The sequence below is a fragment of the Plectrocnemia conspersa genome, unplaced genomic scaffold, assembly GCF_051122295.1.
Source record: "Plectrocnemia conspersa isolate PC_06_02 unplaced genomic scaffold, ASM5112229v1 ptg000012l, whole genome shotgun sequence".
NCBI lineage: Eukaryota > Metazoa > Arthropoda > Insecta > Trichoptera > Polycentropodidae > Plectrocnemia > Plectrocnemia conspersa.
In genome coordinates this window covers 2,827,981-2,847,812 of record NW_028277176.1, presented here as the reverse complement: position 1 = coordinate 2,847,812, position 19,832 = coordinate 2,827,981, and the positions used below count along the sequence as shown (strand labels likewise).

General features: G+C 29.8%; 1 protein-coding gene across 4 annotated transcripts in view; it reads left to right on the top strand.

Annotated features, from left to right (window-relative positions):
* The window catches only part of LOC148227969 (agrin-like), a 497,006-nt gene that overhangs the window by 451,243 nt on the left and 25,931 nt on the right, over nucleotides 1-19,832 (top strand). For all 4 annotated transcript variants that reach the window (XM_088200279.1, XM_088200278.1, XM_088200277.1 and 1 more), the window contains exons 6-7: nucleotides 14,811-15,026; nucleotides 18,609-18,830. In XM_088200279.1, coding sequence (XP_088056405.1) covers nucleotides 14,811-15,026; nucleotides 18,609-18,830 — 438 coding nt within the window. The remainder of the gene's footprint in view (nucleotides 1-14,810; nucleotides 15,027-18,608; nucleotides 18,831-19,832) is intronic.

Sequence of the window (19,832 nt, the reverse complement as noted above, 5' to 3'; positions counted from 1 at the left end):
TTCGGATTTTTTTGAGGTGCATTGCAGATATCAAATTTTCTTGTGGTCTTTATTGCGTATGCTTTGCAATTTTTTTAATACTGTTAAAAGAAAGTGACATTAATGAATATGTTTTACGCAAATATTTTTTACCAATTATTATCAATATGCTATTATTGATATAAGCGATTTAAAATTGTTGTTTTTTCTGGCGCTTAGTGGCGGGATAGGGTTTCTTGCAACCTTTTAGAAATGTGCGTCTTTTCTATTTTATTTTATAAGAATGTATTTTAATTGTATTACCTATTTTTGAGTTATAAACAGTCACAAGTGTAATCTTAATAAAATAATAAAAATATTTACGATTCACGAGGACGTGTTACAAATATATTTACCGTAAAATATTTTTTTTAATATACTAAGCAGTTTTTTTATGAAATTATGACTAAAGCATTTATTTTTTAATCTTAAACAGTAACTTAAAATAATAAATACTTATACTTTGTAGAATTTTATCATTACTTTAAATTCCTTATAACGTATTTTACCTTCAACAATCAGTTGCTCTATTTATTTATTAAAAACTTCTTTTAAAAGTTACAATTTTATTTATTTATAATATACGTAGTTCACTTAAATGAATTTTGTATTTTTCAATAATTAATATCATCTAACATTATTAAATAGGCTTATTTTAAAGATGCATCTAGAAAATGACATTAGTTTAGTGAGATAGAATATAACGATAACACTTAATAATATTTTACTTATTAATAATATTAAAGAGCATATTTTTATATCAGAATATTTTTTTTTCTTACGTAATACTAACATTAATCAATACTTGCTTTAACTATCACTACGATAATCAAAATTGGCATTCAAATAGGAAATAAGCTCTTCTTTTTATTGAAAATCTATTTTTATTTAAAATTCTCAATATTAATATATTTATTATTAATGAAAATAAATTAATTTATGAAAAATAAAATTGTAATTATAAAAAAAATTTTAAGCTATATTTTTTTTAAAAATCGACTTTAATATATATTATTTATTAATTAGATTAAAATTTTAAGTTTAATACAAAATCATGTATCATTATATTTATTTTTTTACCTTCACCACTTTTTTGATACGAACAAAGTTGGTTCACGAAAGATTTAATAGATTTTGATTAAACCTTTGTTTTGTCGAAATTAACGATAGTCACTAGTGTTATAAAAGTTTCTGTCAAAAGCAGCGTACGATCAAAAAACTAATTTCAACTTTAGTAACATTTCGATTAAACCGCGGTCAACGTTAACAATTAAATTTTATAATGCATATTTCATCAAAAATATATTATGCATATTATAAAGTAAGTACGTTAAGCCTTTCATAGTGAATTTGGATACGCTTTTCATATTCCTTCGTTAAAAGCAAGTTAAAGTTCATATTTCGTAGACGAAACTAATCCGATTTCAAATTTTAAAGATTTTGCGTCTATGAAACTGCTTTTCGACTTAAATTTTTCAACTAAGCTCTTGATCTCACGTTTCTCTAGTATATTAGCGGCATGTTGACCTATCTGAAATTTAGTTGATCAAACTTATATGAGAAAAGTTATATTGATTTTGAAACTGCAGTAGTGCAATTTAAAAGTAGTTATATTTTCCAATTAACGTGTGAGCGGTGTTTTTATGCTCAAATACTTTCCCTTTATATTCAATATCGGATCTCGATTTAATATTGAACTTTACCGCCCCTAAGTAAGGTTCGAAAAGGCTATTGACGATTTTTATTACTCGCTTTACGAGCCGTTTTATAACAATGCCCAAATTAACTTTTCATTTCGAGTAGATTGAATTTTTATAGAAAAGGAGTTAAGTATTAAGACAAAATTATAGATTGTCTATAAAATCATAAATTATGTTTTTACTAATGGCGTTTTTCTTAAAATATAAATATAAAATATATTTGGCAAACTTTTTATAAATATCTTTTTAAATAAAACGTAATTTTATAATATAATTATATTTAGAAACACATCATTAAATACAATACATGGTTTAAAACCATGTTCATGTTTACAAGTATGCTATAAGCAACATATTTTTTTTAAATAAAATTTTGGTGGTAATAATTTATGGATGAAACAATTTTAAGAATTTTTTTTAATTTAAGTAATAGATTAAGTGCTTATTTAAGTATAATTATCTAAAGATCTTATACTATTAATATGCATACTTTAGCCTCTAAAGCAATATATGCATTGCCATTTTGTATTTATATTTAAAAAAAAAAATTTTATCGTAATCTCTATTACACGAAATTAGTAGGTTAATGTGATTATAAGAAATGTTTTATAGTATTTTCTGGTATGAAAATAAAAATAGTAAAACACCATAGTGCTAATGTAGTACATGAGCTCTTCAAATAATCAGATTTAACAAAACCAGCATACCGATTCGCTTAAAGTGCGTTGAAAATTAACAGGGTTTCCTTTCTTATCCGAATAATAAAAGGAAAACACAAACAACAGTCAAAAATACAACACACAGCATCCATCTTCCGCCGCTTCGTTTGGAACACCGAAAGCGTTCCGCCGCGAGCAAAGTGTTTCTTTTTTTCGCTCCTCTCCACCCTGACACCGTTTACAGCGAATTCTCGGAAAATCTATCAAGACCCTAAAACCCTGCTAGTCAAAAATCAACCCAATCCGTTCAGAGTCCAAGGGGCTTTTTGGCGTGATGCTGCGAGCTTCGAAGGCCCGGGGCCGAATTTGCATGCTCCTCACGTTTCATATGATATATCGTGCGTTTACCAAATAAAAACATCACGATGATTGATGCTCCAAAGAGATATGTGGCATTAAAAGGATTTCCCGTGAATTTTCGCCGTCTTGTAGCATCGCTCGTCGTTATTATTACTTTATCACTCGGCATGCAATTTTTGTGTGTACGTACCGAAAAGCGACGTTCTTCCACAGACTGAGGATTGATTATAATGTCCTGAGGGACGTGAACGAATTGCTTAATAAATACACGCGTGTCGTATTAAAATGTTTTGTGCTGTGATGAAAGTGAGTTTATGTGCAAAAAAATGAATACGATTAAGCATTTTTTAACTAGTAAATGTATGCATTTTAAGATCTAAAAAAATACAACAGAAGCCGCGTTGAAATATTATTATCAAAATTTGTCAGACCTTGGCTGCTTAGTAAGGTAATTAGATTATCCCAAATTATTTCGTAAAATATATTGGTCAATTTTTAAAATAATTCTTCACTCTTTTAAGTGTCTAATTTGGAACCTCTTGTTATTCATTATTGACATAAATACGGCAGTTAAAAATTTCAGTTTTTTTTTGTATGCCGATAATTTGTAATTATTTAGGTGCATTAAATCTGATGCAGACTCTTGCTCTCTACAGAGTGATTTAAATTCTCTATGGAGATAAACTTTCACTGTCAACCGTTTCCTTAATACCATATTTTGTATTTTTTCGATTTCATTTATCATCAGAATATTCCAATGATCTTGGTAAGAACGTATGGCTAGAGAAACTTCCGCTCAAGATTAAAAATCAATTTTAAGAGCAAGTGGAGGTTCCCGCTACAAGTAAATGACTTCTGGGATAAATCTTCAAACTGTTCGGCTTTGTAATATGGAGCGCAATTATTTTTACTATGCGTCAGTAATACGTATCCTTTATGGTTTACTGCATTTTTAAATCTAAATAATGATCCGTATAAGCAAATACTATTTCTTAGTCTAAGCATTGGAAAATGATTCACTCGCAGAAACTTATATGTCGCTACTATTTTTTTCTGTGCTTCTTTAGTTTTGGGCTGCAAAACTTTTTCGAGAGTCACGATTGCATCCTCTTTTGAGGCTTGTTAGAGCCTGGGGGTCCGCACTGGTCAGGTTGCCTATGGATTCTGCCATCCAGCTCCTTCATATGATTTTTTTTCTGGTTTTGATTATTTTATTATTTTTACATTTTATAATTTTTTATTTTTTATGTATAATAGTATGTACAATTTTTTGAGCATTGTGACGCATTGGGGTAGCCTGTAAAGTTATTATGGCTGTCTCCATTCGTCTCTTCAATTCTCTGTTCTGCACAATTATATATGTATTGTCATCTACAAGAAACTAGTCTAATTTGTATCATTTTATTTTAATATTTATATATACTGTTTATATTTTTTCTTACGATTTATTTTTTATATTATTTTAATTTTAAAATTTGTACTATATTTTCTTTAATGCCGCAATGGGGTCTCATTTTTGAAAAAAACACGCGTAATCTTACAGAGACAAGTTTTTAAATTTATTTATTACGATAACGTATTAACCGTAGTTATTGAAAATAGCTGACAATTTCCAATATTTTTTTTTTAAACAAAAACCTAAAATAACATAGCGAGAACCAATATAAAATTGTCTTAAATAGATAAATATTTGTTTTGTCATCCTAAGAATAAAATATGCCCCAGCTAAATAGATTGTATAACAGATTTTTAATGACTTTCACTACGTATCTTAAATATTTATTCCTTGCTATTCATTTGGGTATTTGCATTGTTTGAAAAACAGCTAAAATTAATCCGAATTTAATGTTAGACGTAGAAAAAGCATTCGACACTGTTTAGTACTACGGCTTAGCTTATCATTTTTTTTTAAATATAAAGACTCTGATTAACTTGTTTTTGTTAAATAATAAACTCTCGATGCCGCGTAAAGTTCCACCTAGAAGATCGTTATCTAGGGCTGTTTACCTTCATTATACATATACTTGTGACATTTATATTTTCTTATAAGAATTACGCTGACGACAGAGTCGTAATACCTTTTTTGCATTAAGACCGCAGAAAACCGAATGCAATAAAATTACGAAATATTATTTAAAACTTGAATGTTATTTTATTAAATAAAAAAATAAAATAAAACAAGAGAAAATTTATAAAATTATTTTTTTACAATACACAGACAACCAATGCCTTCATCTCTTTAAAATAAATACTGCATTTAATGAAGGTCAGCGTCAAATATTTGTACTTCGAGCTTAAATCAGCATATCGCGAAACTTTGATTTAAATTGTTTTTTTCTATTGCGGCCCTAAATCTGATATTAAACAGAAAAAGTGCATTAACAAGAAAAAATAAAATTACAATATAAAAAAAAATTAAATAATTTTTAACATACGCTTGCTCAGTGTGGAGTAACAGGAGTAAAACATTTTTTTCTAAGCTCTAAATAAAAAAATATTTCACTTTTTTATCTCAAAAAATTCATAATAGATTTCTAATAGCAATAATTAAAGAACATTACCATCAACCTCCGAAAAATAGTACAAAAATATCACGCGATATCATATTACCATAAAATACCTTTACTCATTTTTTTTAAACGTACAATCTTAGCTATAGGTTTCTAGCTAAATAAATACTTCCTTGTTAGTGTAAATAACTAATTTATATATTTTTTCAATTTGTTCAAGCTTTTTGTATTTTTCCTTAATATATCTACTTTAACTACTAATTCTCTTTCTTTAATAAAAAAATGGTTTTAAACGAGAAATTTTTAGTAAATTTTAAGTGTATTTTCTTGCATCATTTTTATTAAAATAAACTTTATTTAAAAAAAAAAACTAATGTGTAGTTTAATAAATTTCTTTCTTGCTAAATTTTTTAGTTAAATAAAATTGCAGTTAAAAATTATTTCTGGTTTTTACATGTGCTAACCGTTATTTTCTTAATGTGAATGTTTGCTTTTTAAGAAAAAGAACTCCTTGTTGTTGGAGAGAATTTAAAGAAATTTCTAAAAGAAAGAGTAGGGGTCGTATATGTATCCTACTGTCTTTTTTTTTAAAGTTGTGATATCATTCATTGCATTCTCAGCTTATCGTCTATTAAATAAAGCACTTTTTAAAGTTGCTAAGGAACAGTATCGACTACCTTAAATTCAATGCTCACCTTTGCGTCCCTTGTTCTTGCTCGTTACGGCCAGAACGTCAGCGCTTGAGAAGGCTAGAAAATTGGAATTAGTAATTATTATTTTATTATTATTTTCACAAATTAGGTTAAACAAACTTTTTCTGATATTTACGAATAAATTGTAGAACAATTCTTAAAGATCAAACTAAATTTATTGCGCACATATGGTACCAAAAAATCTCTAGCAATTAGTAAAATTCAGCATATATACAAAGCAAAAACTCATTTTTGCTAATAATATCAATAAATATTATACATTATTGTCTTCGTTAATGCAATTCTTAATTTAATAATAACAATTTATAAATGTATATCATTATATATTGTTATTTTTATTAACAATAAATTAGTTTAAAAAAAACTTTTAATATTTATAATATATTCTTAAATATTTATTTACTTTATATAATATTCATGAGCTACTTAAGCATTTATTTTTCATTACTAATAACCAGAATTTAATTAAATACGACAAGAGTTTTGTTTCTGATTAACAAAGCAGCTTAAACTAAAATCAGTTATGCTAATCGCTTCACCAAAAATGCGACTTTACTTAACGGCATCCAAATGGGATTTAACTTTATCCTCTAGATAGCCAATTAGGAGACTTACTACTGCATCAGTGAATTTCCGGCTGAAGTTAGATTTAAGTTTGCTCACTTGGGTAAATTTTCAAACAATAAAACCTTTAAGAACATCCCTATAAGTATATGTATACTTTTACAATAATAGTCGAGTTAACTGAATTTGTACGGATATAACGGACCTAGTACGTAAGTTCACTTTGCGGTGCATCTGCTTCGAATTAGTCCATTTCATGGATAATGGACCTTAAAAGCGCGCCAGCTTTCAGAGCTGCCTACAAATATTATATCTGTGTATGTGTGTGTATTTTGTTACAAGAGCTTTTCGCGAAGATGTGCCTGAGCTTTACGACTGTTTCGCTCGCGGCGATTAAATTAATTTAGGTGCACAATTCGCGTGTGTGTCTGGAACATACTACTGGAATATTAAATGATTATCTTAGTAATTTATGAATTTTTAAACAGTCTATTTGGTTAAGTAACAAGTCTTTGTAAATATTCAGCAACGTCTTTTATTAATTAACCACAGCAATTATTGATAATATAGTTTTTTATTGATACAATAAATATTTTTTTACTATTTTTCAATAGCTTAAAATACTGTGTGATGATTAAAATAACATTTAAAAAAATCAATATGTCTCGAAACTAAGGTCATTTTTTGAAACAATAGAAGAGAGCTCTCGTGAAACAATTGCGTTAATAATTAAAAATATTGACTAGGTCACCTAATGTCCGCTGAAAAAACAATTTCATGTCGTGGGATAACACACGCTAGCTAGACAATACTCTGCGCATAATACTATTGTTATTTTACCCCTTTGTGACCGTACGCTGGAGTGGTTTGAACACATAACATGGGTGTGTACAAAAAGCGATGCAATTCACTCGCAAACATCCTTATCTGCGATTCGCCGAGCTGTCTTGAATTAGCAATGGATGAGACACTTGGTCACAGTGGGAAGCAGAAGGGAGACAGCATAAAGTCGCAACAGCAGAGACGACACAAAAAATTGCATCGACACTAGAAACATCAATGGATTATCCAGCCATATTAAGAAGATACATTACGACAAATCCCAGTTTCTCTACAGACATCACAGCCAACAATAATACAATTTGACACGAAATGTCAAACCTCTAGATTGCGGTATATATATTTATCTGTATATGTGGTAATTTTTAATGTTTATAAAATAAGCTATTACAAGCTTTTCCAGCGTCTAATTTTGCTACAAAGTCACATCCTTTCGGCTTCAAAACCCAAAAATTTAATCTAAATGCTAAGGATGTCATCTTCTTGATCTCATTCACCGTTAATTTCGAATATTTATATCAAATAATTTATATTTAGTTTCATTCTCATGTAATATTCTCAAGCGGCAACACTACTTGTTACAAACTTCGTCGAACGCTTTCTCAATGTCGGCGTAGACGACGTCGACCTGGATTTTTGGCGTTGTTTTAACACTTTATTCGTATGTAGGTTAAAATTTATAGGGGTCCCTTTAAAGAACGATCGCAATGCTCGTGTCATGGGCCGAAAACTTATTCACTTCGACCAGCTAAGCACATTATAAACTAAACCCATTACGGAAGGCACGAGTTACCTTAAGCCTTTCTTTCACCTCCGCCGCCGGTCCTCCCGCTAGTGAATTATCATCAGGGTTAACTTTATTAACTGGGTACATAAAAACCCCATTAGACGGCGCAGTGTTTCACGTTTAGCGGGAAGATTCCGCCGCGCCAAAACATTTAAGCCACATTAAATAAACAACCCGGTAATGAGAAACCAACAAACACCCCGGCCTAAATCTGCCCGTGACCGCAAGGTAAACTCCCAAAAGGGGAGATGGCCGCGTTTGGCGAAGGTCAGTTTTGACGGTAAAAGGTTGGTCGTTTAACCCGGGAAAGGTTTCGAAGGAAGAAGGTAAAGGAGTTGGGGTGAGCGCCGGCCGCCGGGTAACATATGGCGTGGCAAAGATCGCACAACCTGAGGGAGTTGAGGGTGAGACGGTGGAGTTATCCTAAATAGGATGCAAACACCCTCAAAAGGTGAGCTCGGAGAGATGATCGTGAAAGCGCGAAAACCCGTAATTTATCAGCTTCACTCGGCGCCCGTTTACCAAAAATGTGTATATGCGCCTACGAAAGCGAAGGGTTGGATAAGTTAAGAGCCCTATTTGTGTATTGCGAATAAAATAGAGAAAATATATTGTAAGAATGAACACCTCGTTTGCCATATTCACCGGATACATCACCACCTGATTAACGTATAAGAGTAACGGTTACTTCTTATTCTTTTACGATATAAACTATTTGTTTTTGTTTTGAAAGCCTTACGAAATAAATAACTATTTTTATTTATTTATTTTAAAATTTAACACCTTAACCATATTGCGACAAAATATACAAAAATATATTCTATATATGATAATATGTTATATATTGTTTTGTATAATAATTGAGAAATGAAGATATCACTTTCAAGCGGTGGAATTAAAACAGCAGGTCTTGAATGTAGGTCTTTGCTGGCGTATTGAGTTGTATTATTGATGACAGTGATGTCTGTGAAGCAGCTGAAATTCATTGTAATGTGTTGCTTTTTACTGACATAGTTTCACATATCTTACAATGCTGGTTAAATACAGCTTTGGTGAATCTCCGATGAGAATGTTTGCGAGCCAATTGCATCGCTTTTTGGACACACTCATGTTATGTGTTCAAGGCTTAAAATAGTCACTTCAGCGATTGGTAACTAAAAGGCAAAATAACAATAATATTATGCGCAGAGTAAAATGTATTGTCCAGCTAGCGCACGTCCTATCTAAGCAAAGAGTATTTTTTTTAGTGATACTTATAGGTGATAACCGTCTCAAGACGGATGTGTTATTATTTTTTCTGTGTGATATTTGCAATTACTAAAGCAATTTCTTGGTCATGAGATCTCTCTTCTATAGTGTGTGTGATTTTACTTCGATTTCTGTTAATTTATATTTTTATTTATGCAAAATGGTCGTTAGAATGGCGCAGTTAAATATGATGTATTTTGCAGCATATTGTTGTATTATATTTATTATCCGTTGTAACATGATAGGCGTAAACCTAATGCGTTACAAAGGGGTAAATATGTACTAAGTGGGTAAGGCAATCAAACATAATGAATACCTGCAATTATAAAGAATTATAAATTGTTATATATTATATATAGTTTATAATCAATAAATATGTTTTTTATTAATACCGCATTTTTTATAAATAAAAATTTAATTCTGTTGCCGCGGCCCGAATCTGCGGCCTCTAGATTACTAGTCTGAGATACAGTATGATACAGACATACTTTCACTTTAAAAATATTTTTATATGTCAATAGTAATAGTTAAAGTACAAAATTTAATATTTATATAATATACAATATGTGCCGAATTTTTAAATACAGATTATTTACTTCTGCATATTTGAATGGAATTCCCTTAAAAAAATATATCAGTAAAATATGTTGTTCTCGAAAAATTAAAAAAAAAATCGAAGTGTCTTTTTTCTTATTTTTTTATTATTTACTTTTTTAATAGTAGTATATTAATATTATATAAATGAAGCGCCGCAAAAGAAAACTTTTTTTAATTTAAAAAACCTTTATAACTTATTACTAGAAAAAAACTTTAAATGGCATTTTTAACAAACATAGAAAACACGTATAGAATAAATAGCATAGCATTCGACATATTCTTGATAAATCTTTCGTATTCTTAAAAATTGATATTATTTAAAATAAGCATACAATTAAATGTATTTTCTCAAATATTTTTCAATAATTTTGTGTTTCTTTGAGAACTTTTATGTTATAACGTAAAAGGTATAATGTAAATAGTGCCGCAAGCGAATTTTATTAACATTGTATAACTAAAAATAATGACAATGGCTCTTCAACCCACTGTCAACTTATACTAGGAACGAAAACCTCGTTTCATCTTACCCTAGCTACTTCGGTAAATTAGATACTTACTACGTATGTTCTTATTTTATCAATGCTGACGTTTAATATTAATGAAAAAATATTTTTTTTACTAAGTGTTTTTTTATCTTTTAAAATAAACACGACATATTAAATTCATTAAACTTGAACCTCATTCAGCTTCTGAACTACTAATTGCATTTTTTAAGTATTTAATATTATATCGGGTAATTCAATATTTTGTTATTTAATCTGTGCATAAACTAAATCGCAAAGATCATCAATATGTATGACATTTTTTAAGATTTCACACAATCTTATAATTATTTTCACCCTCCGATTACTGAAGTGTGCAGGTTAAAATCAATTATTAAAAAAAAGTTTTAATACTCATTATTGGTAAATTTCTCCTTGAAATTGATGTAAGTGGTAGATTACAAACGTCGTTAAAATTATCTACCACACTGTCTTATAATTTTTCTTTGAGAAGAGATTTGAATTGATGGATGTTATGAAAGAATTAAATTTTCAATGTGTTTTCCATTTTCTATAATATTTTTTTTTTATACTCTTTATTGCTTTTCCTAAACATTTAATCAATTTATTAGTTGTGAACTTGTATTTATATATTTTTAAATAATTAAAACTATTTTAAAAATATATGATTAAGTCGTAGATATAATTTTTATGAAAAATAATATTTAAATTTTGAATGATCTGTGATTTATGACATATTTTTTATTTACTAGAAATAAAATAGATTTTTTATTTTTACGATACGATATAACCCTTTATATTTTAATAATATATATTTTTATTAATAAAGCCTCAATTTTATAACTCAGTATGTAATTAAAAATTTCGTGTAGAATATATACAATAAAGTCTAACAACTTAAGCATTTCCGTAACGTTTTTAAACGAACGAAAAGTTTTAACTTATAATTACGTTTGATTAAATAGAAACGTTCAAGTTGTAAAAACGGCATGATTATAAAGTAATTACTTGCCTGAGTATAAATATAATATACTCTGTTGTATAGATAGATACAATCCTTAGGGATTTCAATAATTTTCATTATAAATTGGTAATAAAAACGACCGAATAAAATGCCCATTCATTCGAACTGAATGCTTTATTGCTGTAAAATATTATTAAATATTGATACATTATCAAAAATTGCAATTCCTAGTTGTATCGCTGCTGAAACCACATACTAGTCAAAAGGAAAACACGTGTTTTAATATTTGTTGTTAAATTGCCATTAATCAATATAAGAAGAACTGTTACCAAATTTAAAAAATCTAAAAAAAAATTGACAACTGGTTCTATGAACTTATATTTTTTAACAACTGATTCGCGAGAACAACACATCGCTGGATAGATCCAATTTATTATCTTATATATAATTGTTATATAAAAATTGAATTTTTTGAATTGATTTTCAAGCCCTCGGTAATGAATTCTTTTGTTTTTGATTGGAGGCTTTTAATGTTGACCAATGAAAAATCAGCATTTAAATATATAACAAAATGGCCGTTAGCAACGTGATAGTTGTTTATAAAAATAATTTTCATTAATTTTTTATGTACTTTGATCGGTTTGACTGAATATAAATATTCGCGTTGCAAATTAACTAGATATGTTTTAACTGTAAAAATAAAATATATACATAATGAATACTTCAAACTTTAAGTTCCGTCGACGGGCTTCGAGACCGAAAAGTGAGTTTTTTTTATTTTCAATACGTCAAAATTATCATTGCTTCTGATTTACCGTATATATTTTTGTTAGATTTGATTGAATATAATTATTCGAATTGAAAATAATTTTAACGTTAAAGTTAACGTCGATCAAACCATATAAATGATAATTAAACGTATTTTTTATCTATTGATATTTTGGGATGGTATCGCATGACAATAATTGAGATGCAGACTGGTATTTAGCCAAAAAAGTTTGTGGTAATTTTATTGCTCGCTCATTGCTTCTAAATAATAATTAAAATCTAAGCACAGACAATGATATAATATATTAATTTGGCGAGGATGCAAATATTCGAATTTTTAAATTAATTTTATAATTATCCTAATTCGTCAGTCATAAGCGCTTTACTTTTTAATTTTATGTGGCATCTATTGATAATATTTTGAGTAGTAAGTGAGTTGTATACATCAAGTTATATAAACAAAAAAATTAGGAGCATTATTGTATCAAAAAAAAACTCGTTGATCGTTTCGTTCTAAGCGACGACTAGCAATATATCAGTCAATGGCGTAGTTTCTTGGATCTTATCTAATAAATAATACATTTTACAATTATGTATACCTGGAATAATTGATAGACAAAATATCTAGGAGTTGGTTATTTTTAGTTCCGATGTGGCAAAATATGTATCTACGTTACGGATTTTTCATCAATTTTTGTTCTGCGATGATTTTTCTTACAAAACAGCCAACTTCAGGATATTCACTTTCTTTATAAAAAGATAATATTTTCTGATAGAGACTTAAACTTGAGATGATTCACTTTTTGTTTATATGTACCAATTTTACATTGTCGCCATATAGGTCATCAAATTGTTCTAATATTGCTTCTGAAAAATAAATAAAAACAATAAGACCTTCATCAACTATTAAACATTAAACACATTTTTACTTCTAATATAATCTATAAATTAAATTTAAACGACAATCGAAAAAAAAATTAATGTAAGTTACCGTATAGGATTAAACGTGTAGATTGGCATCTCTTTTTTAACTGATAAGTTGTCGCAATAAGTCAGATTTTAATTATTTGGCATACGTAAATGTTATTAGATCTTTTATTGCTTTTGAAAATCAACTGTAAATGTAACTTTTTGTTTACAACGAATACCGGATTTTTTCATTTTTATTACCGTGCTAATCATGCCATTGTAATATGTTTAATTTATTTTGGTATGTATTTCCTTTTTTGCCCAATCACTGCTGTTTGTCTTCTAATATTTGATTCTAGAAAGTCAATAATAATTTTGTTGAAATTACCGTGATATATTATCCATATAACCAAACACTTACTGGCACACTCATCATTTTAAGTGTTGTTTATATTGTCTATAAATCCAATTGCTATATCATTTTGTATCATATTCAATTAACACAGTTTAAGAAGAATGCACTGTAATTATAACATTGTGTGTGGCGTGCGTTTGATGAATGAAAAGAGTTGTTATATGAAACTAAATTTGACAGTAAGGGAAATTCTGGTTTTGGTGCGTTTGAGAACAAACTATGCAATTGATTTTATAGATTTAGATTGTAAAACATAATATGTAGAAAAATCGTCAAGTTCTAAAAAAAATCAGATAAATAAAAATATTTTTTCCTTAAAAAAAAAATTATATAAATATAATGGATTTATATTAAATTTCTATACAGAAAAATTAAATGATTAAATTTTGGCAAACGGTGTCAAGTTAAAACAATTTATAGCTATTTTTTCAAAGTATTTTTTAAAATTTTCTACAGAAATGTAAATATTTTTCAACAAAAAGATGGCAAGTCTAAAAATAAGTGTTATTAGCGCTGTTACAATAACAGGACGCACAGCTGACATTAACAACTACTAATATTAGAAACCCATAAACCTGTTTTTAAATGATACAAAATGTTACGTTTTAATATTATTTTTTATGTTGCAAGCATTTAAGTATTTTTTTTTTGTTTATTAAATATTTATACAAATTGCACACCTATTTTAGCCCGTAGTTGAATATTTAATTGTATCGTTATTTAGCTAAGTTTTAAACGTACTCTCTAATGATACACAATATTTAGTTTTAATGTTAATTATCTTAATTTAAAACTTAACTTTGAATAATATAAAATGTTTTAGTTTATAAATATTTAGCTGAGTTGTAAATCTATTTTTAAATAAGTTGAAAATGTTAAGTAGTTTATTAATATATTCATTTTGACTAATAGTTACAAAATCTTAAATATTCGTTTATATATTGCGGAATTCACGCAGTAACGCGGGAACAGTCAAAACCGCATACCTTTCGGATGCGCACGTTATATTGTACAGCGCACAGCTACTTAATAGTTTTAATATTTTATTTTAACTATTAGATTTAAAAATAGATTTAAAAAAAATATTATTTAAAACACAAAAAGTTGGGGGTCCGGTATTTGCACACTCGCTATCTACGGTACCTCACGCAAGTGAGGGACCGACAGCTAGAAAATATAATATAATAGTTGCGGCAATGTATGATATTACGTTTTTACTGCATTATGTAATTGTTGTTTTTCTCTCTTTTTACAGGAATGAATCCATGCTCGAGCGTGTCATGTCGTTCTGGAGAACAATGTTGGATTGGTGAAAGGGGTGTGGCACAGTGTGGCTGTGGCGTCGAATGCGAACCGTTTTTACGACCAGTTTGTGGCTCAGATGACAAAACTCATGCCAGCGCCTGTCACCTTAGAAGAGCGTTTTGCAAGGAAGGCAGGACGCCGAAAATTGCACACCATGGACCATGCGGTAAGAATACGAATGACACACTTTAAAAATCCCTGCACAAATCACGAACAGATCCAAATAACATATATCGAAAAATGATATATTTAATTTTATTTAAACAGCCTCCATAATTTTACACGTATTTTACTTATATAATACATAATGATCTACTTAGTAGCTTACAATAAAAAAAACAATACACACTTGTTTAGTTGAGCTATACAAAGTTCTAAAGGCAAACTATCAGTTTTGTCTCACAATACACTAAGTGTGCGTATAGTAAACATGTCGGTATTTTCTCATCGGATATTAGTTTTCGTTTGCGGATAACACGGAAACATGTTTCCCGAAAACAATTTGCAGAATAAAGACGATTTAGTGGTCTCCACTCGTCCATGTTTGCCGAAACGTGTTTGCCGTCTGGAGACCAGCATCCGACGCTCGACACCGTTGGGAATTCAAGTGTTTATATTTGTAAATCCAGCGGAAAGCAGAGAAGAAATGCCCGCCTACTTAAGATTCCTGGTCCAGACGAATACGTGTGTGTGCACAAGGGTCTTATCTTGGGGATTGCCCGAGGCTTCGTGTTGTATAATCGTCACGTGAAATTCAAAAGGTTATAACGCAAAGTCAAAAGGAACGATAGAGGATAAAATAATTGAATATATCTGTATTTTTAGTTGTAAACTTATTGTGTGGTATTGCTTTTGTACTGCAAGTAATATTTGATAAACATATTTCACAAAATTTTTTTATGAAAAATATTAAGATCCAATTACCAATATGTCAAGGATGCTCGGCTTTATTGTACGGAGCGCGTGCAACTTTATTAATTTAATAATGATTTCCGTTTTGTATGATATGCTAGTACCTATTGATATGCATCTATTGTCTGGAATTCCAAATGAGCTAAATATTGTTTTTTTATTAAAGAGAATTAAACGAATATTTCTAAGTTAGTTTCTCAAAAGAAAGTACAGCTCTTGTCTATATGTGTATCGTAGCTGTTTTTGGCTAGGAGCGTTATTACAATTCATTGCATTCTCAGCGTAACTTTAACGCAATGAAACATTTTTTAATGTGTTTTTAAAGTGGCGGTGTCGACAATCCGTCAATGCTCGACGAATTTCAGCTGCAAGCTTTAGAGTTCCTTAGTGCAGTAGTTGCCAATTTGCTTGTTGTAGGGATTGACGTTTTATATAAAAAAATAATCACGAGTTATTTATCAAATTCCGATTACAGACAACCGAGAACAGTTTAACGTATGCACATAAAGTTAAAAATAACGATAAGCAACCTATCAAAAATTAAAAGTAAACAATGACTTGTCTGAAATATAAAAAATATGAAATAGTTAATATAACTAACGAGTACTATATTCAACCTACTAACAGTAGTGGTTTCATAAGCTGCAAAATGACCGTATTATTACATATTGCCATTTGGAACGCCAACGGTCTATTGCAACACACACAAGAATTTTTTTTTCTGGAACATCACAAAATAAACGTTCTGCTGGTTTTCAAAACTCATCTTACGGAAAAAAACTTACTTTAAAATACCTGGATACTGCGTTTATGCTGCTGCAAAATTTAAAATCGTTACTCATCATTAACGGATTTTCGCCGAGAATTGTCTTAAAAGTATAATATTAAGAAATAAATTTATTTTTGGTGAAAATTATAGCGCCAAAAATTCTCTATCAAGACTAAAAAATATTAGGATAAAATATTTATACAGTATAAAATTACTTGAGGTGGACCTTCACAGTACAACCAATATACTGGCCAACTGATCAGAAAAAAATACCTGACTTGATTAACTTTTGCATTGTCAAAGATATAGATGTAAAACGAATTCTATCTGAATCATGTTTCAAGCTGTCATCAGATTATTCGCCGATACTAATAAAATTACAAAGGAATTCAATCCACAAACAACAGGCTCAGAATTTATATAATCACAAAACTTATTGGGATTTGTTCAGAGAAAACTTTGAGTAAATTATTGAATTTAATATTTCGTTGAAAAGCTATGATTAAGTAGAACAAGCAGTCGAACACATAACAAAGGCAATTCAAACAAGCTTGGAAGACCACATCCAATCTTAATACAAATAAAAAAAATAGAGAATCATCTCGTAATATTAACAAAAAATAACAAAAAAAAACGTAAGCTACGCAAAAAGTGGCAGCAATCAAGATTACTAAGCGACAATACAAAATTCAAAAAAGCTGGTACAAATGCTATATTAGACAACTTAAATAATGATTCAATTCAAAATTACTTGAACAAGATGTCAGCCTCAAAAATCAATGACTACACACTGTAAAAAGTATTCGAATGCATTTTTTGCGTTAATCACACAACATAGAATCAAATTTGCACTCCGCCACAACAGCCTGCAAACTGACTTAATATTACTGAACTAGCGTTTATGGAAAACAATATTTGTACGGCGCACTTTTGCCCTACTGTTTGCTATAATGCAAAATGCAAATTATATTTATATAAGACCTTTTTTAATAATTGTGTAATAACTAAATTATCATGTTGGTTATTACAACCCTACTTCATTGTATAAATTTGTAAGAGCCACAGTGCCGCAACTCAAGGTCAACATGTAAGCTCAAAGCACGCAAACAATTGTCAAATTTTGAAGAGACTTTTCAACCGAGAACACAAAACACCATAATCCCAATTTGTCAGCGCCAGACCTAGCCCGTTACAAATTTGGTTCATTTCAGAGTCTAGAGACAAGCCAATTTAGCGAGGCGCTGGCGAAACATTTCTCGCAATCATATATTATATTGAAGATGGACTTTCAGAATGGGTTTTTCTTTAAAGAAAAAAGAAATGTGAAACATTTACATTCGCATCACGAACGGTAACGCCGCGAGTGACTTCGATTTTTTTTCTCACGAAAGAAAAGCTTGAAGGGTCACGGGTGAAGGTCGAAGAATTTCACGGGGGTCAATCGCAGAGCGCAGACAATGGGTCTAGTGCCTTTTTTATTGGGCATTAAGGTGTTCTAACGCTTTGAGTCACGCCATGAACGTGATCTTTTGCGTTACATACACATTAAATTAAATAGAAACTATATACATTGAACCGCAACATTTGACGATAAATAGCAGACCATTAAATTGCGTATCAAAGCACCATAATTGGTTTGTGTATAATGAAACACAAACGTTCATTCACTGAATAATAATTTTCATTAATATTCATCAGCAGCAAATAGCTTACCTCACAGTATATTTTATAAATAAAATGTACCTAATGTATTCTTTTTATATGAGCTTTCAATAAATTTGCTTATAAAAAATATTTATATAATACTTTTTATGTTTTATATTCTAGTGAATCAAATTAAAATCCTTTAATATAATAGAAAAGTCGTATATAAACATGTTAAATTCGCATTCGACAGCAGCTTAATTATCAATCAATGCTGCACCACCAGCTTAAACACATCACACTGAATTTCATAAGCCTGTTGAATGACTCGTGCACACGTCCAATTAGGCAACCAAATTAAACATTCACCTCGAATTTTCCATGGCGTTATGTTTGATTTTAAAATTTAATTTTCAATTTTAGGCAACCTGAACCCGTGCACAAAACACGACTGCGGGCCGCACGGCGAATGCATCGCCGAAGAAGGGGTGCCTAGGTGCTCGTGTCCGAAGTGCGGGCCGCATCTGCGGCCCGTATGCGCCAGCGACGCCCGCACATACAACAACGAATGCAAGATGCGAGAGAGATCGTGCGAACTGCATCCCGAACAAACGGCACTGACTTCTTTGTATAACAGTTCATGTGGTAAGAAATTATAATATATCTATTTTCCCTATACAAATTAAATCTCATGACTTACAATTAATTTATGGTGAATTTAATGTCCCCATGAAATTAATTTTTATCTTACATATTTAAATTTAAAAAAAAATTGTCTTCTTTAGAGCGAAGTATTGTCTTTTATTTACAACAAAGTCTGCGCCATCGAAAGGCAAATATCTCATCTGCTTATTTGTGGTTTTCTCAAGCATCTCGAGTAAATTAAATTTACAACAAAATTTTATTTATTAACAAAAGTTAAGACTATCTGCTAAATATACTTGATTAATAACAATATTCTATAGCGGCTTTAAATTATGTATTTTTCCATTTTATACTGCAGAATTGTCCTGAAAAATTAACTTTTAAAGCTTATTTATTTATGCGTGATCTTTTTGTTGAATATGACGTTAGCTTTTAGCAAATTCTTTTGAACGTTATTTCTTCGCTGCTGAAAAATAAACACGCTTGTTTTTTCTCTAAAAGTAAGATCTAGATACTAAAAATAATGTTTGTCGCAATTAAAAAGACTAGCTGTCAGTACCTCACCATCGCGAGCTACCGCAGCTCGTGAGTGTGCGAATACCGGACGCTCAACTTTTATTTTTTAATAAATCTATTTTTATTATTATTATTTAAAATAAATATTTAAATCTAGCATATAAGCATTTATAAATACAGTAATTAAAAATTCAAGTTTTCTTCTGTACGCAGATGATTTTAAATTATATAAATGCATTCGATCTGTTGTGGACTCCTCTCTACAAAGTGATTTAGACTCTCTGTGGAGATGGGCTTCCATTAACCGTCTGCCCTTTAGTGTCGGAAAGTGCCATACTGTGTCATTTTCTCGATCCCGTTCGCCATCAGCTTATTTCTACCATCTCGGTGGTAACATTTTGAATAGAGAAACTTCCACTAAAGATCACGGAATCATTTTCGAGAGCAAATGGAGGTTCTCTCTACACATACACGACGTCTGTGATA